Here is a 19095-nt window from a genome sequence, read left to right as displayed (position 1 = left end):
TTTCTATTGATTTGAAATCTCATGGACCATTTCTATTGATCATACAAATCTCAGGGACCATTTTGTATAATAACCCTATGATCTCATGCTATAATAGGTTTCATGTTGTAAAAATAGTATGAATGCCCACTATGAAAACAGTGTGAATATAAACATGATGACTTTGGCAATCGGATCATGGATTGGTAGGTATTGGTCAAGAGAGGGTTTTCGCCGGATCTTCTTTGTGAGGATTCCAAAAATTCTCAAATCACATCCGTTGTAAATTATTTTATTTAAAATTGAATATAAACAGTACCTGATAAAGTGACCGCACGATGCACGATGAATGGATGTGATTAGAGGATCCTCTCTTGTATTGGTCACCTAATTTTTTGTATTTTATATTATTCACAAATAGGAAATGGGGTGTTGAACGAAGAAAAAATAGTTGGTCATCTGCCTATAAAACCAAGAGGAGAAAAGAGAGAAAAATAGTGAGATTTATTTTGTACTCCTATTATTTCGAGCGAAACCACTATTATTGCCCCAAGGACATAGTCACATTTGCCGAACCTTGTACATATTGTGACTTATTTATTTTATAATCCATTGCACACATATTCTCATTTCACAACATATGACATGTATAATATCATATATATATATAGGAAATTTTTAAGGGAAGGGATCTCCATTTTTTCATAAAAATGGGGATTAGTTGATGGGTTCACACCACATCGAATTTTAACGATCCGAACTGTTTATTTTTCAAGTTGAACCTCATGGATCATTATTGCAAAATATTAGCCCAATCGGAAATATTTAAGACATCTAATTGGATTCAAAAAAATTAACGAATACTTTGTTATATAAGAAACAAAGAAATTTTATCTTCATAATTAAATAGGCAAATGATTTTGGATTAAATTGAATTTTTGCAAAGATGATCTATGAATCGAGACTTACAAAGGGATCCCCATTTTTTCTAAAAAATAGCGACTAGGTGTGGGGCCCACTCCACATTGAACTTCAACGATCCGAACAGTCTAGTTTGTAAGTTTCGATTCATAGATCATCCTTGCAAAATTTCAATTCAAGCCAAAATCATTTGCCTATTTAATTATCAAGATAAAATTTATGTGTTTCTTATATAACAAAGTATTTGTTAATTTTTTTGAAACCAATTAGATATCTTAAATATTTCCGATTTGGCTAATATTTTGCAAAGATGATCTATAAAGTGCAACTTGAAAAATAGACAGTTTGGATCGTTAAAATTCGATGTCGTGTGGACCCATCAACTAATCCCCATTTTTATGAAAAAATGAGGATCCCTTCCCTTAAAGGCTTCCTTTATGTGTGTGTGTGTATATACACACACATAAGTTTAGGCTAAATCACTCATAGGCAACCAAAACTACTTGATTTCCAACATTTCTGCCACTAAAAAGTCCCACAAGAGCTGCAGGAGCATTCTCAAGGCCTTCAGCTATGTCTTCCAGATACACTATTTTCCCTTCTCTGATGTAGGGGATCACCATGTCCAGAAACTTGGGGTTGAGGTGGAAATAATCAAACACGACGAAGCCTTCGATGCGAATCCGATTGTAGATGATAGAGACGAGGTTGCTAAAGTCTTGCGGCTGTTTGAGACTGTAATATGAGATCAATCCGCATACCGCAATTCGGCCATGACGTCTCATGTTAAGGAGCACAGCATCCAGCATTTTTCCTCCAACGTTCTCAAAGTAAATGTCAATGCCTTCAGGGAAGTACCTTTTCAAAGCTGCCTCCAGGTCAGGCTCTTCCCTATAATTGAAAGCCTCATCAAATCCAAGCTTGTTCTTTAGTAGATCGACCTACGGCCATGAAGGCAAATTGTGGACTTTATGATACACACACACACACACATACAAATACAGTTATTGCGTATAAGATGTCCATTTTTTTTTCTTAAGGAATGGACTCTTTAACTCCGCCTATGTTCTTACATTGCCGGTCCCAAGCCCGGATAAAGGAGGAGGGGGAGGGCGTCAGGTAGTCGACAGCCGGCACTCCATGATCACGTCGAATCCTTATGAAAATGAATTCAGAACAAAATTGCGCTAAAGCTAGGGCGTCACCCGTAAGTGGCGCGCTGTGTGGCCCGAGCACAGTGATAAGTGAGCAAGGGTCACTGTATCTCCATCGGCACCCGGATGCAGTGTTAAATGAGCAAGGGGGCCATAGAAACTTCTTTTCGAACGACTCCACTCAAAGTTGTTTGGGAGCATATGCTCCTATCAACTTTACACGGGACACACAAAAGAAGTACTTTGATCCTATTAGACGGGGGAGGGTGAAGAAGCTAGGACAGAAGGGTAGAGTTCAAGAGAGCAAAATGCGTTCAGGAACGTGGAATATAGGAACCTTAACGGGAAAATCTATGGAAGTAGTGGAAGTTATGGTGAGGAGAAGGATAAATATTATGTGCCTACAAGAAACTAAGTGGGTTGGTAGTAAGGCAAAGGATCTAGAAAACTCAGGGTTTAAACTTTGGTATTCGGGCACAAATAGAACGAGAAACGGTGTTGGCATCATCGTGGACAAGACCTTGACACAAGATGTTGTAGATGTCAAGAGGGTAGGAGATAGAATCATGGCAATCAAGATTGTAATAGGACAAGAACTTATCAATGTGATTAGTGCGTACGCACCTCAAGTAGGGTTGGATACGAGTTCGAAGGAGAAATTTTGGGAAGACCTTGGAGACTTGGTGCAAGGAATTGCTCAGACGGAGAAGTTATTTATAGGAGGAGATTTAAATGGACACGTGGGCAGGGAGACAGGCAACTATGGAGGTTTTCATGGTGGCCATGGTTTTGGGGAGAGAAACGAGGATGGGGAAGCTATCTTGGATTTTGCAATGGCATATGATCTCTTCTTAGCCAACACCTTCTTTAAGAAGAGAGAAGAACATGTGATCACCTACAAGAGTGGGTCGTCAAAAACACAAATAGATTTTCTTCTAATGAGGAAAGGGGATCGTATAACTTGTAAGGATTGCAAAGTTATACCAGGAGAGAGCGTGGCTAATCAACATCGCTTGTTGGTGATGGATGTACATATCAAAAGAGTGAGACAAAAGAACAAGACTTGGAAGTGTCCAAGGACTAGATGGTGGAATCTAAAAGAAGAAAAACAAGCCATTTTCAAAGAGAAAGTAATCACCCAGTGTGTGTGGGATAGAGATGGGGAAGCTAGCCAAATGTGGGATTCCATGGCTAGTTGTATCCGAAAAGTAGCAAAAGAGGTATTAGGAGAGTCCAAGGGCTTTGCCCCACACCAAAAGGAATCTTGGTGGTGGAATGAGGAGGTACAAACAAAGGTGAAAGCTAAGAAGGAATGTTGTAAAGCCTTATACAAGGATAGGACCGATGAAAATGGTGAAAGGTATAGAAAAGCGAAGCAAGAGGCGAAGAAAGCTGTGAGAGAAGCTAAGTTAGCGGCTTACGACGATATGTATAAACGACTAGATACCAAAGAAGGAGAGTTGGATATCTATAAACTAGCTAGAGCAAGGGAAAAGAAGACAAGGGACCTAAACCAAGTGAGGTGCATCAAGGATGAGGATGGAAAGGTTCTTGCTACAGAGAACGCGGTTAAAGACAGATGGAGAGGTTATTTTCATAATCTTTTCAATGAAGGACATGAAAGGAGTGCTTCTTTAGGGGAGTTGAGTAACTCAGAAGAGTGTAGAAACTACTCTTTTTATCGTCGAATCCGGAAGGAAGAAGTGGTTGTAGCTTTGAAGAAGATGAAGCATAGAAAAGCAATAGGCCCAGACGATATACCAATCGAAGTGTGGAAAGTTTTGGGAAAGACAGGTATAACATGGCTCACTGACCTTTTCAATAGGATTTTGAAAACGAAGAAGATGCCAAATGAGTGGCGAACGAGCACTTTGGTGCCTATCTACAAGAATAAGGGCGACGTACAAAATTGCATGAACTATAGGGGTATTAAGCTAATGAGTCATACAATGAAGCTCTGGGAGAGAGTCATTGAGCATAGATTGAGGCAAGAGACACGGGTTTCGGACAACCAATTCGGGTTCATGCCAGGGCGCTCAACCATGGAGGCAATCTATCTCTTACGAAGATTGATGGAAAGATATAGAGATGGGAAAAAGGATTTACACATGATCTTTATAGATTTGGAGAAAGCGTATGATAGGGTCCCAAGAGACATTCTTTGGAGAATTCTAGAGAAGAAAGGAGTACGAGTAGCAAATATCCAAGCTATAAAGGATATGTATGAAGGAGCAAAGACTGCCGTAAGAACTCATGAAGGACAAACTGAAAGCTTTCCCATAACTGTAGGATTACATCAAGGCTCATCCTTAAGTCCTTATCTTTTTGCGTTGGTAATGGATGAGTTAACAGGACATATTCAAGATGATATTCCTTGGTGTATGCTTTTCGCAGACGATATAGTGTTGATAGATGAAACTCAGGAAGGGGTAAATGCAAAGCTTAACCTTTGGAGAGAAGAGTTGGAATCTAAAGGTCTTCGCCTAAGCCGATCAAAGACAGAATATATGGAGTGCAAGTTCAGTGCAAATGGAGGTCAAAACGAGTTAGGGGTGAGGATCGGAGATCAAGAAATACCAAAGAGCGACCGTTTTCGTTACTTAGGATCTATCTTGCAAAAGAACGGAGAATTAGATGGAGATCTCAACCATAGAATACAAGCTGGATGGATGAAGTGGAAGAGTGCATCCGGCATGTTGTGTGACCGCCGTATGCAACTGAAGCTCAAGGGAAAATTTTATAGGACGGCAATAAGGCCGGCGATGCTGTATGGCACAGAATGTTGGGCGGTGAAGCATCAACACGTACACAAAATGGGTGTAGCGGAGATGAGGATGCTTCGTTGGATGTGTGGGCACACGAGAAAGGATAAGATTAGGAATGAGGATATCTGGGGTAAAGTAGGAGTAGCCGAAATTGAAGGAAAGATGAGAGAAAATCGGTTACGGTGGTTTGGACATGTGCAAAGAAGGCCTACTGACGCTCCGATTAGAAGATGCGACTATGGGACAGAGGTTCAGGGCCGAAGGGGTAGAGGAAGACCTAGGAAAACTTTGGAAGAGACTCTAAGAAAAGACTTAGAGTACTTGGATCTAACGAAGGACATGACACATGACCGAGCACAATGGCGTTCTAAGATCCATATAGCCGATCCCACTCAGTGACTTGGATTTTCCAAGTCTCCAACCGAGAAGTTTTCCTCACTCAGGAAATTAAGGGAACACTACCTCAACCTACATGCTCCACTCACAAAGCTTCAACAAAAGAAAATTCAAAGAACTTAGCGAAGAAGGCTTTGGTGTATTTAACACAATACGTTGAAATGAAGGAAAGCTTATTTATTGATATCCCCGATAAGTTACAAATATGTACATATACATAAGTCAAAATAAACAAACAAGAAGGAGCCTTCACAAAGGTTGCTTAGGAGAAGTCTCAGCAGTCGGTAGAGCCCCAGAAAGAGAAGGCACCGGAGGGGGATCATTCGGAGCCTCAGTACTGGACAGAACCCTAGAAGGAGGAGGCACCAGAGGTTGATCATTTGGAGCTTCATTACGTGGTACAGCCCCAGAAGACGGAGGCAATAAATGCCTTTGGAATAAACCCACAAATCTCTGATGATCAAGTAAAACCTGACCATCAGATCCCTTCATCTGGTCAAGCTTCCTCTTCATGTTTGTAGCATAGTCATGTGCGAGCCGGTGCAACTGTTTATTCTCATGCTTGAGCCCTCTAATCTCCTGTTTGAGACTCATCACTTCAGCCGCCAATGATTCAACTTGGCGGGTTCGAGCAAATAGGCGTTGGGCCATATTAGACACAGAACCTGCACACTGAACACTGAGAGCCAGAGAATCCTTAACAGCTAACTCATCAGACCGTTTGGAAAGTAGTCTGTTATCTTTGGGAGTGAGAAGGTTCCTGGCCACCACCGCAGCGGTCATATCATTCTTCATCACGGAATCCCCAACGGTAAGAGGACCAGTAGGGGAGACGAAGGATGGACGCCATATGTTGTCAGGAGAAGGCGGGGCTGCCTCTTCAACAAGGTTCAAGTCAAAACGACGGTCGGAGGGGCCAGACATTTTCAAAGGTGTTGAAGAGAGAAGAGGTCGGACAAATCAAGATCTTAGAAGTGCAAGAATGGATCTTCTACTGGTGGAGATTCAAGTGTGCTTTGGAACTTAATGCCAGCCCCTATAAAAATCTGCACTCGACGGAGCTTTAGAAATCGAAGAGGCGCCTGCTCAGAAATCGAAGAGGCGTTTGCTTTCTCAAAAGCAACGCTGCTCAGATACCACGAGGGTCGATCTCAGAAATCGAAGAGGCGTTTGCTTTCTCAAAAGCTGGGCTGCGCAAAGACCACGAAGGCCGATCTCAGAAATCGAAGAGGCACTTGCTTTCTCAAAAGTTGGGCTGCTCAGAGACCACGAGGGCCGATCTCAGAAATCGAAGAGGCACCTACTTTTCCAGCCTTGTCAGCACCTGTCACACGCACACTCAGCTTTGCGGAAATTATGGGCATTCGGTCGAAGACTTCTGGTGAAGTAGAAAGCACATGAGTTTTACTGTTCAATCATCCCACACGCAACAGTAGCTCATGGGTACCACAGATAACTTTGCCAAAGTTGAACACGTGAAGCTTGCAGCTCCCACTACATCGCTCTGACCAAGAAAGGTAAAAGAATAGCAAAGAAACAACACTAACAAAGTTTAGACACATAAATTTTGAAGGTCTAGCTACCATATTATTACCCACAAGGGTAAAGGAACAGTACCACTGCTGGATAATTAGAAAGTCCCTGTGTGTCAACCTCTGTGCTTCATGGCAAGGTAGACTAGCAAACATGCCCAACCTTTAATCACATTCGAGAAAACACTCCCAACAAGATTGCTTGCTCCAAAATCGAAGAGGCACTGTCCTCCGAATCTCGAGAGCCAGACTCCCAACATGACTACTTTCTCAAAAATCGAAGAGGGTAAAGGAACAGTACCATTGCTGGATAATTGGAAAGTCCATGTGTGTCAACCTCTGTACTTCGTGGCAAGGTAGACTAGCAAACATGCCCAACCTTTACTCACATTCGAGAAAACACTCCCAACAAGATTGCTTGCTCCAAAACCGAAGAGGCACCGCCCTCCGAATCTCGAGAGCCAGACTCCCAACATGATTACTTTCTCAAAAATCGAAGAGACACCGCTCTCCGAATCTCGAGAGCCAGACCCCCAGCATGATTGCTTTCTCAAAAATCGAAGAGGCATCGTTCTCCGAATCTCGAGAGCCAGATCCCCGATAGGATTGCTTGTTCGAAAACCGAAGAGGCAACACTTTCCCAACTTCAAGAGCCGGATCTCCTTGGATAAAGCTGTCTGTAATCTTCACACGCAACATCAGATTTCCAGATACCACAAACCACTTTTTCAAAGTGCTCTGACAGCGTTAAAACATGTGAAGCTGACAGCTCCCACTACCGTGCTATGACCAAGTAGGGTAAAGGAATAGCATTACTACTTGTTGTTAAGGAGACTCCTATATATGTCGACCTCCATCCCCAACGGACAGGCAGACCTGCAAAAATGCTCAACCCTTCCTCATATCTGAGAGGGCACTCCCAACGAAGCCTTTCGAAATATTCAGCTTTCTTTCCCCCCGATAATCCCTCTGCAAACAAGCTATACTAGAGCAAGAATATCTCATATCATCAGGGTTAAAAGCAAGAGTATCCCATATCATGCTTTTTCCCTGTCTTTTCCTTGGACCTTGTTCTTACCTGCAAGACAAGGAGAAATAGAGCAATCAGTCAGTACTACTTGGAATCAAGCTTCCAGCCAGGAACTGACTGCCTGGAACCCCTTACCTGATTACTTACCTGACATTGCTCTCGAGTACTCATCTTCAACATCTTATGCTTCCAGGGAAGATACCGCATCTGCCTGAGGAACAGATAGGGCAAGGGAGAAGGATACAAGGAAGCATGTGGAGACAAGCGTAACAGCACACGTGCCGATACATCCATTACTCTGTCAAAGAAAAAGTATCCCATATCAGCAGGGTCGAACGTACTCTAGATTTGATGGACTTGTTTTGACCCTCAAATTCTTCAGTCGGCCTTATACTCTGGAGGAAACCAGAAAACCCTCCAGCTCAGTTCAAGAATAAGCCTGTGGAAAGTTACTTCTTCAAAAGCAAAAGTATCCCATATCATCTCTTCTCATTTTCTTCTCTTTATCCTTCATGCTGCCTGCAAGATAGGGAGACTGTGAACAATCAGCCGGAGCTATGATTGCTTACCTTGTCTGTCACCTCTTTCAGCAGATCCCCTAGCTCGGCGACTTGGGGGACTCCTACTACATGGTTTGTATCGCGCTTGACCAAGCCTGAAACTACAAGTAAGCTTCAAGTGAAATTGATACATTACCTTGTGCATCTCCACCAGTTAAAGATACCACCCCGGGATGGAGGAAGAGTACTTCCAGAGAAGATGCCCCATCTACCTATGAGACAGATAAGGCACGTCAAGACGATACCACACTCCGATACTTAGAAGTTTCGTGATTACGAGATCATTCTCCCACAATATTTCCTAATGTCTTTTGTACTAAATCATTCACTTGTACTCACTAAAGGAGAGCTTAAACCTATGCACTTGTGTAAACCCTTCACAATTAATGAGAACTCCTCTATTCCGTGGACGTAGCCAATGTGGGTGAACCACGTACATCTTGTGTTCGCTTTCCTATCTCTATCCATTTATATACTTATCCATACTAAGGACTGGAGCAATCTAGCGAAGATCACAAAAAGCGACCGTTTTCGCTACCTAAGATCTATCGTGCAAGAGAACGGAGAATTAGATGGAGATCTCAACCATAGAATACAAGCTGGATGGATGAAGTGTAAGAGTGCATCCGGCGTGTTGTGTGACCGTCATAGGTCACTGAAGCTCAAGGGAAAATTTTATAGGACGGCAATAAGGCCAGCGATGTTGTATGACACAGAATGTTGGGCGGTGAAGCATCAACACATACAAAAAATGGGTGTGGCGGAGATGAGGATGCTTCGTGGGATGTGTGGGCACACGAGAAAGGATAAGATTGGGAATGAGGATATCCGAGGTAAAGTAGGAGTAGCCGAAATTGAAGGAAAGATGAGAGAAATTGAAGGATAAGATTGGGAATGAGGATATCCGAGGTAAAGGGGTAGACGAAGACCTAGGAAAACTTTGGAAGAGACTCTAAGAAAAGACTTAGAGTACTTGGATCTAACGGAGGACATGACACAAAACCGAGCGCAATGGCGTTCTAGGATTCATATAGCCGACCCCACTTAGTGGGAAAAGGCTTTGTTGTTGTTGTTGTAAGGAATGGACTCTTTGAGAAAACCTTGTTTTTTTCCAATTTTCTCCATCTTTAGAGTGTAGAATCACCTTTCAAAGTGTAGAACTTAAACTTTATGGGTTCTAATCTCGGATTAGTTGATGGCTTCGATTATGCGTTTTAAGTAGTATCAAAGTTGAATAAACTTTATCATAAAGTGAGACTTTCTTGAAAGGTCCGTCCTTTATAAAAGAACAAACGTCCTGTAAAAAGAATCTCTATTGCTTTAACTTGTTTTTAATACAGTAATATTTGACACTAAGTGGAAGGAGGATATGTACTTTATGGAGAGGGATTGGCAAGGCCACACAATGGCCCAACCGCTTACTAGGTATCAAACTCAGCACAAATATTATACATCCGTGCTAGACAGTAATACTAGTTGGTTTAGTCACTTGAACTTTGTTTGCTTAAACTTGCACTTAATGAGGGTTCTCCTTAATCATTAATTTTATCCCTAAATGATTATAAAGCTAATAACTCACCTTCTCTTTGCTTCCAACACTTCCAACAACATAGCATCCCATTAGCTTTGCAAACTGCCCAACAAGCTGACCAACTGCACCAGCTGCGGCAGAACTGAAGACATAATCTCCTTTCTTCGGCGAACAGATTTCATGAAAACTGACGAAGGCAGTTATACCCGGCATACCTAAATGATTCAAAGAAATAAAAGATTAATATAGTGATTATAAAAAGTATGAACATATATAACTCATAGTTATGATGAAGAACTAATACATACCAAGAAGTCCAGTATAGTAGGAAGGGGGAACATCAGTGTGGTGGATTTTAAAGAGCTGTTCTGGTTCTGTGATGATGCTGTAATCTTCCCATCCAGTCGTCCCTCAAACCAAGTCACCTTCCTTGAACTCCGGGTGCCCCGACTCCAAAATTTTAGCCACTCCAAACCCATTTAATGGCTGAAGAAATCCATCAACAAGTATTTATTTTCAGATTTTTCATTTAGTGAATTCAGTTCTAACATGCTTAAGCCAGATGATTGAATCTCAACACACTAAAATGAGAAAGCATAGTGATTTCATACTCCATCTTCTCCTTCCCCTATACTATTCTTTGATTTATTCAATCCAATCGCTACAAAAAAGAGATGAGTGCAGAGGATAAAGGAGAGTGAGAAAATAATTTTCTGATAAAAAATACTTGAATATGGTCATTCGTGCTACGTCAGTCTGGAAACACAAAAAGACATTTTGATGTCTACAGAGTTATCTGCCCAAGACAGACAAGGGTGATTCCCTGCATTCAAGTCCTACATAGACCTATTTTGGTGCCCCTGAATGCAGGGGATCCCCTTATGCGTGTCTTAGGCAGGACGTGGAACGTGGAAATGGTGGTTCTTGATCACCACTGCCTTGTCGTCCTACAATCTATAAAAAAAAAAATGTCGTACCCAGTGCACAAGGCTCCCGCTTTACGCAGGGTCTGGGAGAGGTGAATGTCGGCTAACCTTACCCCCATTTATGGAGAGGCTGCTCCCAAGTCTCGAACCCGAGACCTACAATCTATAAATCACAAAAATACATAACCAAAACAGAACATACATTGATAATCGTGGAACCAAACAGAAAATCAAGAAAGCCAAAGAGAGTGCTCACAGAGCCAGGAGTGAGTGAAGTGAAGACACTATTAGGAGGTTGAGTTCTATCCATTCGAATCCTCAAATAAGCGTCGCACGACAAGTAAAGGTTCTTGACCACCACTGCCTTGGAGTCCTGTGGAACCTTGAGCTTCAAGGTACTAACTGTCACGTGCATGTCGGACTCTTCGGCTTTTTCAGAGACATAGTTCTTGAGTACCACCTGCTTGTTCCTCACTTCCTCTACGCCACTCGCCATTGCCATTGCCATTGCCGTTGCTCAACCAAAACCAAACTCTATATATCTTTTCAGGTCCTCTGTTTCTTTGAAAAATATGTAGCATTTAATTTATGGGTAATGCCAGGGTGACCAAAATTTTAAACCAAATTATATGATTGTTGATAATTGGATTAGTATGTTGATTAATGTGCTTATTTTTTTATTGATAACACGTCATTTGGTTTACTTAGCATTATCCTTAATCTACGTGTCAAAATTTGCTTTATTTTGTTTGTCAACGTGTTTGAGGTGTTGTATGGTGGCACGTGTATGGTTGGATATATCTCCTTCCATTCCATTTCTGCTCAAGATAGCTACGGCTATGTCATCATCTTAAGGAATCATAGACGGAACAAATACTATAGCTGTCAAGAAAAGTCCATGCTCCTAATCTTTAAGAGCATTCCACCACACGAATACACCGACATTGCCACATGGGGTCCCTTGTCATTCAAGCAACATAACCAACACAAAGTTGTTCGCGAGACCAACTTCCATGATATAAGTACACCGCCACTATAGTGTTTGGTGTCAATCATACAATGTCACGTGAAAATATACTTGCACATAGCATTGCCCACATGACACGAAACATCACGGTAACGATGTTGGTTAATACAAGATGCCACAGTTACTGTATACTCGTTCCATGGAAGTCTTTTTGTCATTCACTCTCAGAAAAATCATCATCAAACTCCTTTTATGTCAATGTAGTGAATGAATGTTAAACATTGTGCATATACTAGTTGAGTAATTGTAGGAGTTTCGTCACATAGCTGCCTGTGTTTGATGTGTAAAGGATACTCTGTCCAGCAACAGCATGGGATTTCTAATCACCAAAGCGTCGTCCATGAACCTTTACTACGACATAAATTCTAGCTCATTCAACTGGGAAAAAATTAGTCGTTTTACGCCACAAAGACGACACTTCATTTTACGTCACTCCATGTACCCTGAAAATAAATCCATCAAAAGGAGGAGGAGGACAACCGTTGATTTCTGGACATGGCATCATCGCAGCCATATTTGAAACGTATACAGCGATGGTAACCGAAAAAGAAAATGTAGAGAACTGAACAAGATTACAAGGCAGAAGCAATGTGCTGCTGCATACAAAAGCTGAATTAAGGAAGAAATTATATCATAAATATCAATACTGGTGTTTTTCTATTAGACAAGCTAGGAAGCTATTGAATTGCATCTCAGACAACTTAATTACATCACAGTTGCCCGCTTGTTTCACCGAGTTAAGGCAACTCTACATATTGATTTCAAAGGGTAACTATAAATAAGCAAACTTTTTTATCATATACATAATTCCCAACAAAAATTTGTTGGAAAATAATTCGATAGAGAGGCCTAATCTGGAAATGGTGGAAGCAGCACTACAACTCTCACCTTGAAAGTTCTACAGATGAATTTTCGAATGGTTTTCAGCATTCTGGAGATGAATTTTGTCGTCATTACCATCCTCCAGTTATTCGGGCATTAGAAGCCATAGTGAATTGGAACAAGAGGTGAGTTGCTCAATTGATCAGGTTACTGTTTAACTCTAGAATTTACTAACCACGAAGATTTTCGTGGAAAATTAACATTATTCACACATTTTCCCAGCATAAATGGTAACAGAGACATGCAAACGGTTATCGCATCTGCATTACCTTATAGATGAAACAAGCAACTTGCAAGCATTCACTATAGTAAATTTATGCTTCAACAGGGTCTTTCGCTCCCTCAGTTCTGTTCCCTTCAAGTGGTTTTCTGACTGTCTCAACCGTGGAGACTTCTTCCTTACCATCTTCGTCAGAACTACCCTTGTTGCTAACGAAGATCCCTAAAAAGAGTAGTGCAAGCTTATTAACCTGATGCCGCTTAAAAAAATTCACTCGTTTTAAAAATTTATAATACCAATTGAAGAAATTATTATAACTAATTGTCCTTCACCAACCTATGAACCATATTCCAGACGCAAGAAACAGAACAGATGTCACAGCAAGAGTTGTTATCCTCCAATTTTTAACATGATCCTGCATATGAAAAGAACAAAACCCAAAACAGGAAAAACGAACACGGTGAGGATGCTAAACCGACAAGACAACCCTTCTATGAAAATTCACTCCAAACTGAACACTGGAATCAACTTCTTTCCCTTGTTGTCAGTATACTGCCTAGGAGCTGCTTCTCCAAATAACAACAGTAATAGAGTGACATAATTATATCACCTAAACATCAGCAGTAATCTCCACTTCTCAAACAAATTATATAGAAAAGAACTTTGAAGGCGCACCTGGAGTATTCCAGCAAGAGGCGAGGAAGGAACATCACCAAAGATGTGGATTGAAACAGTTGAGACAGCCATAGCCAATGGCCTAAGACTTGGTGTCACGCACCGCAGAGACACATAATTAACTGGAGCCTGCCAAGGAAAAGTGATTAACAGGGTAAACGTTATATAAAACTGGAATAGTATGTTATATTTATTATATATCAGTGAGCAGTCATTATCATATTATATGCTTCAGACCAACCACATATGTGTGGGTTTTCATCCCTACTGGTGGTGCTATGTGCATAATCAAACGTTGAGTTATGGAGTTAAAGTTTAGTAGACAAGATCATACTCATCATATACTAATCCACTCGTTATTATAAGCAGACTATTACAAATTGAAGTTTAGCGTGCACAGTATGCATTGAAACAACCAAGTTCAACCCAGATTGGAGAATTTTAAGATTACCTGGGTTGCAAACACAAGGAGCTCCCCCAATGCGAAGAGAACTACAAAACCATACAAGTTCCTTACACAGAAGGCACTGAAGCAAAATATTGCGCCTAGAAATGTTGCAACAGAGAGAAGCTGTGAAAGAAGCAAAGGGTTTCAACAGCACATTCTAATAAAACCTGTTAAAGAAGACCGTATCGTAAATGCTGGACACAAGCAGAACTCACCTTAAAAGCGTTATAAATTGTGGCAGTCACTGCATCAAGGATGAGCCCTCCAGCTAACGTCCCCAGTATTCCACAAACAATTGTGATACCTCCGAACCACAAATCTGGCTTATTCTGTCCAAAGTTCCAATGAACGAGAATACTGTCAGAATTGTTAGAACATTATTTGCTTTATGCTAGACTGCCGTTATTAATATAGTCTATTATATTCTGATAATGCATTTATAAGGTAAAAGAGCTGATCCCATAAGTAATATCACCGGGAGATCATTGATATACCAACGCTTGTGATAGTTAGGTCAAAATTCAGTTTACTTTTAGCAAAAAAAGCAGGATTATATGACCAAAAAAAAAAAAAAATAGAGCAAAGAGCTATACCATATGATAAATGTCATAACCAGCCTTTGGTCCCCAGTACGAGTAGGCTCCAATGACAAAGTTATATGACACATAACCTGCCAGTCAATTAAATTGTGAGGAAAAAAATATAAAAAGTTTGTAAATAATAAATAGTAACCTTTAGTAGCACTCTATCAGAACTTTCTCCGGTTAAATTAGTGTAAGATTGCAAACATTACCACTTTTTTTTTTTACCCAATACAGGTATACACACGTGTAAAAACATGATCAAGATCTATAGGATTAAGTACAATTGAAATTATATTTTACTATATTAGGATAAAATTTTAGAAGAACAAGTAGAGGATGAGGGAGTACCCAAGACATTAGCAACATAAACTTTATCGAGCAAAAGCGCTTTCATATCTCTTGAGAACCTTGAGAGTTGGCTCAAAGACTTTGTAGCAGGGCTTGGCCTGAAATACACAAAAAGAAGAACAATCTAACAGATAAGAAATACCATTTTAGGATGTTAGATGTGTAATAATCCTGTCCTACCCTCTCTATTGATTCTATCACGCTGACATTACTAAAACTTCTTTTTTTCAGTTGATTAGGGGGCTAGCGGCCGAAGGATCCAACAGCAGATTAAGAAGCAAGGTCTAGCCACATGAGACACAAGGAAAAAGAGAACAATGTATTTATTTAAACATGTTACTAATGTGCCCATATCTGAAATGGAACTGGCATTTGAATTGCAGATGCATTGCAACAGTTTTTGTTATTTGAGCACCCCACCTGGTAATGCTCAGCAGGTTATCCCAGTTGACAGAGAGCAAAATGGGAACACTTCTGAAGTGGGCTAATAATTCTATTTTTCTCATAATTACGAAGGACAGTGAAGATAACCAAGTAATAGGGAAAAAATGGATGCAATCGTTACTTACCAAGAAGCTTTTTCTGTGACATCTGAGTCTGCAGTTAGAAGCTAATCAGAATAAACATACAAATTTGGATAACAAATAACTTCTTGAAATTTAAAAAAAAAAATATCAAGCATCGGAGAACTGCTTCCACCCTACCATTCATAGTCATTACGTTGACCATCTTAGATCCACCCGAAGTTCCTGTCCTTACAAATGCATTTAAGGAAAAGCTACAATGTAACTGATTATATCGATAAAAATGATTGAAGCTGAACAAGGTTTCTCACACATTAATACTTTTTAAGATTAACGAGGGATATCTTTTAGAAATTAAAGAATGGAAAGTTCAAATGCCCCATTGTTATCCTACACTGCTAGTAAATGACAACACAAACTGTTCTTGGGACCATTTTTGAACTAAAAAATACAGAGTAATATTTGTTTTTTGAAAAATGAAATCGACTTTGCAAAACAACAATAGAACATGAAATACCTTCAATTAAAGGACTAGTTGTTTCAATAGGTTCCAAAGTTTTCCTTGTGTCAGCAGGAGCAAGACCTAAAGTTACCAACATTACAACAAATCCGATGGATCATACATAAAACATAAGCTTCTTTATCACAGACGATGCATCACAGAGTCGCAAAAAGAACAAAACGATAAAATTCACCTTTCAACTCCAATGGTTTCATCACAAAAGCCAATACACAAAACGGAAGCATACTTAATGCCTCTCCCCAGAATGCATAACGCCAACTGAAACTGGATCCCACCTAAACATTGATCCAAAGCGGAATATCATTACGACAAGACATCTACCCCAGTGCAAAATCACCATGATATACAAAGATGCTACCAATGGAGAAATTTGATTTATTCAATCCAATGACCACAAATAAAGAGAGGTGTATGAAAGGCTAAATTGCAGTTGAAATCAATTGCCCTTACCACTAAGAACTAAGAAGTTGAACAAGCCATTGCCTTAGTACAAGGAAAGAAACGCTTAATTTTGAAACACTAGGATACATTCCAAATTCAGAAGTGAAAGGGAACCTTCAAGAGCAGAGAGTATTGCATGTTGTTTCTTGCAACCAACAATTTAAGTTATCGAACTTTTTGATTGGTTTTGTAGATTGGGAGGAAGAGAAAGTGAGGGAAAGGCCAGCAATCGCCTAGATACGTGAATTGCTATCTCTATAATTACAGACCCTAAAATATTGAACTGAGTTTGTCAATGATGTCATGGATATCCAACAATATCATGCGAGGTGATTGGTACCATGAGTAAAAGCAGATAGATGAGCCTACCCACGGTAAACCAATTAACAAGCTCCAATAGACCCACCCTCACCCAAAAACAAAACGGAATTTTGAAAATTGAACAAGCAGCCTTTATATATGTACAAATATGAAGTTAGCTTGCAAAATTTAAAACTTACAAATCCGCCGTAAACATAGCCCATGGCAATTCCAGTAGGTATACACATGTAAAACATAGCAAGCCATGCTGTTTTCTGGGCCCACAATTGACAAATATTCAGCATAATTGTGAAAATAATCATCAAATACATCAAATAATGTCTACCTCTGAAACATATTTGATCGTAATAGGGAGGGATGAAGAGAAGGGAAAGAAACCAAACCTGAGTTGCAGGAGCATGGTCATCGATGAATGGTGCTGCAAGACTAATGAAAGATGCCTCACCAACTCCAACCAGCCTAGAATGGTAAACCTCAATTATAAACTCACAATCTAACACAGGAAGGTGATGCTGATGCAAAGAACAAAGCCAAAGTTGTAAAATCGGAGAATAGTACAGCATTGTTGCACTCACATGCGACATATTGCAATGGTCCAAAAGTTAATTGAACCACCACACCCAGCTGTGGCAAATGTCCAAATAGATAATCCAACTCCAATCAGCCTAAAAGGATTGTGACTGAAAAGACAACAATGCTTATGAACTTGAAACCAAATCAAGCTGAGGATATCTCCATTGAAGAGATGAACAAGTTAGCAACTCATCTCATGCATACTGTAAGTACTCACCTCTTTGCCAACGATGCAAAGATGGGTGAGGCCACAAGAAGCCCAACCATAAATGCAGATGACAGAGAGCCGTCTTCAAAATTGCTCAATTTAAAATCTCCCCTGTAAGAAACATGCCACCGTAAACCAAATACAACCAACAGATCAAGGGAATCGTGAAAAATAGTGCAAATTATTCAAACAAGTGACCCTAATTAAACGCTTCATGGATTTTCAAAAACTTATCGGAAATGAATCTAGTTTCTTGATAAACAAATGGATAATAAATGCATATGCCACAACAGCCACTGGATTAGACAGTAGAATGCCAGATTAATATTGGCCTCTAAGGCCCCGAAACTCTCATAAGAAACTTTAAAAATCTTACTGAATTCCGGTACCCGCGGTGCAAATGCCGCTAGGATCACAAATCCCAATGCTACCGTTGACACCATTGCTGGCTATTGCTCCTCGATCGACATAATTAATCAAGTTAATCACACAGAACATAACGAGCAACCTGTTTTACATACGAAATAAACAAAATATTTGATCACATTCCACGAGCAACCTCTTCCCTTCAAATGCAGCTTCAAATTTTGAAAATTTACTAGCTTAATTACATTTCCAGATTAAAAAAAATGCAGAAAACCCAAGAATTGTTAATTCAAAAGTAATTTAAAGGAAACTGAGTTGGGAATGTTTACCTTTTGGGGGTGAACCATGATGGATATCGAGGTGAGTCTGAGATGGGGCTCTCCGACATATCTGGGTTGGGAGTATCGGACGGCGGAGTTGGGGTTGGAGGAGGCGGTTGATGGTGGTGCTGCTCCTGTTGCTTCTCTCGTTGTTGTGATTCCGCCATAATAATGATGAGATCATGAGAGAGAGGAGAGAAGAGGGAGGGGTGGAGAGAGAGAGCCTTGTTACGCAAGCAACCTCCAAAGTTTACAGCACCCTCTGCCTCTCCCTCCTCTCTCCTCTCTCGGGACACATCTTTAACCATGTTTTGAAACTCATTTTTATCTAAAAATAATAACAAATATTCATTTTTACCAAAAATTCGTTTTAGTAGTATGGTCTACAGGTATTTTTGTTCGAATGGCGAGAGTTAGTAGATTAATAATTATACCATAAAATAATACTTGAGCAAACAAACCAACAATATATATCATAAGGCCATAGTTAAGAGTATTTTTATTTGTAAAAGTCACGCTGCCATTTTGGGTTAGTATTGATCCACCTATACAATATTTGGTGAGCAATAAGATTGATGTTTTGTGAACCTAAATTATAGTATTAGTGAATAGAGAAACGACTGCAAGTAATGGATTGCTTTGGTAGTTAGAGTCTTCCTCTTTGTTCCTCGTGTCTCGGGTTCAAACATTTCCTCTCCCCTCTAGTGTAGAGAAACGTTGGTAATTCTTTCCCCCATTTGACTAGTTATTTATTTATCATTTTTCAATTGAGATTAGAATAATAATGTAGATGTCTGCATAGCCACATTAGTTAGAGCGTATGTGCTCTTCTTAGAGTTCA

At 40.2% G+C, this 19095-nt stretch overlaps 1 protein-coding gene and 1 pseudogene across 4 annotated transcripts; both read right to left on the bottom strand.

The window, feature by feature from the left end:
• Positions 1-1250: 1250 nt before the first annotated feature.
• On the bottom strand, positions 1251-11371 carry LOC126626322 (2-alkenal reductase (NADP(+)-dependent)-like; annotated as a pseudogene).
• Positions 11372-12159: 788 nt separating this feature from the next.
• LOC126626253 (probable sphingolipid transporter spinster homolog 2) lies at positions 12160-18577 on the bottom strand. 4 transcript variants are annotated; one of them, XM_050295521.1, is made up of 18 exons: positions 18264-18577; positions 17945-18076; positions 17578-17679; positions 17363-17467; positions 17171-17246; positions 16967-17041; positions 16198-16300; positions 16020-16085; positions 15683-15727; positions 15548-15575; positions 14979-15076; positions 14640-14716; positions 14262-14375; positions 14050-14169; positions 13599-13727; positions 13260-13338; positions 12973-13145; positions 12160-12264 (listed from the first exon to the last, which is right to left on the bottom strand). In XM_050295521.1, exons 1-17 carry the CDS (start codon positions 18560-18562, stop codon positions 13018-13020), a joined length of 1776 nt encoding a protein of 591 aa, XP_050151478.1. In that variant the 5' UTR covers positions 18563-18577; the 3' UTR covers positions 12160-12264; positions 12973-13017. The 4 variants fall into 4 exon arrangements, with proteins under 4 accessions (XP_050151478.1, XP_050151493.1, XP_050151469.1 ...); XM_050295536.1 differs by lacking the exon at positions 12160-12264 and adding an exon at positions 18114-18146 and having other exon boundaries at positions 12436-13145; positions 17945-18017; positions 18264-18533; XM_050295512.1 differs by lacking the exon at positions 12160-12264 and having other exon boundaries at positions 12436-13145.
• Positions 18578-19095: the final 518 nt, after the last annotated feature.

The sequence above is a fragment of the Malus sylvestris genome, chromosome 1, assembly GCF_916048215.2.
Source record: "Malus sylvestris chromosome 1, drMalSylv7.2, whole genome shotgun sequence".
In the NCBI taxonomy this organism is placed as follows: Eukaryota; Viridiplantae; Streptophyta; class Magnoliopsida; order Rosales; family Rosaceae; genus Malus; species Malus sylvestris.
Note: the sequence above shows the minus strand (reverse complement) of the source record. Positions and strands in the feature narration are given on the sequence as shown.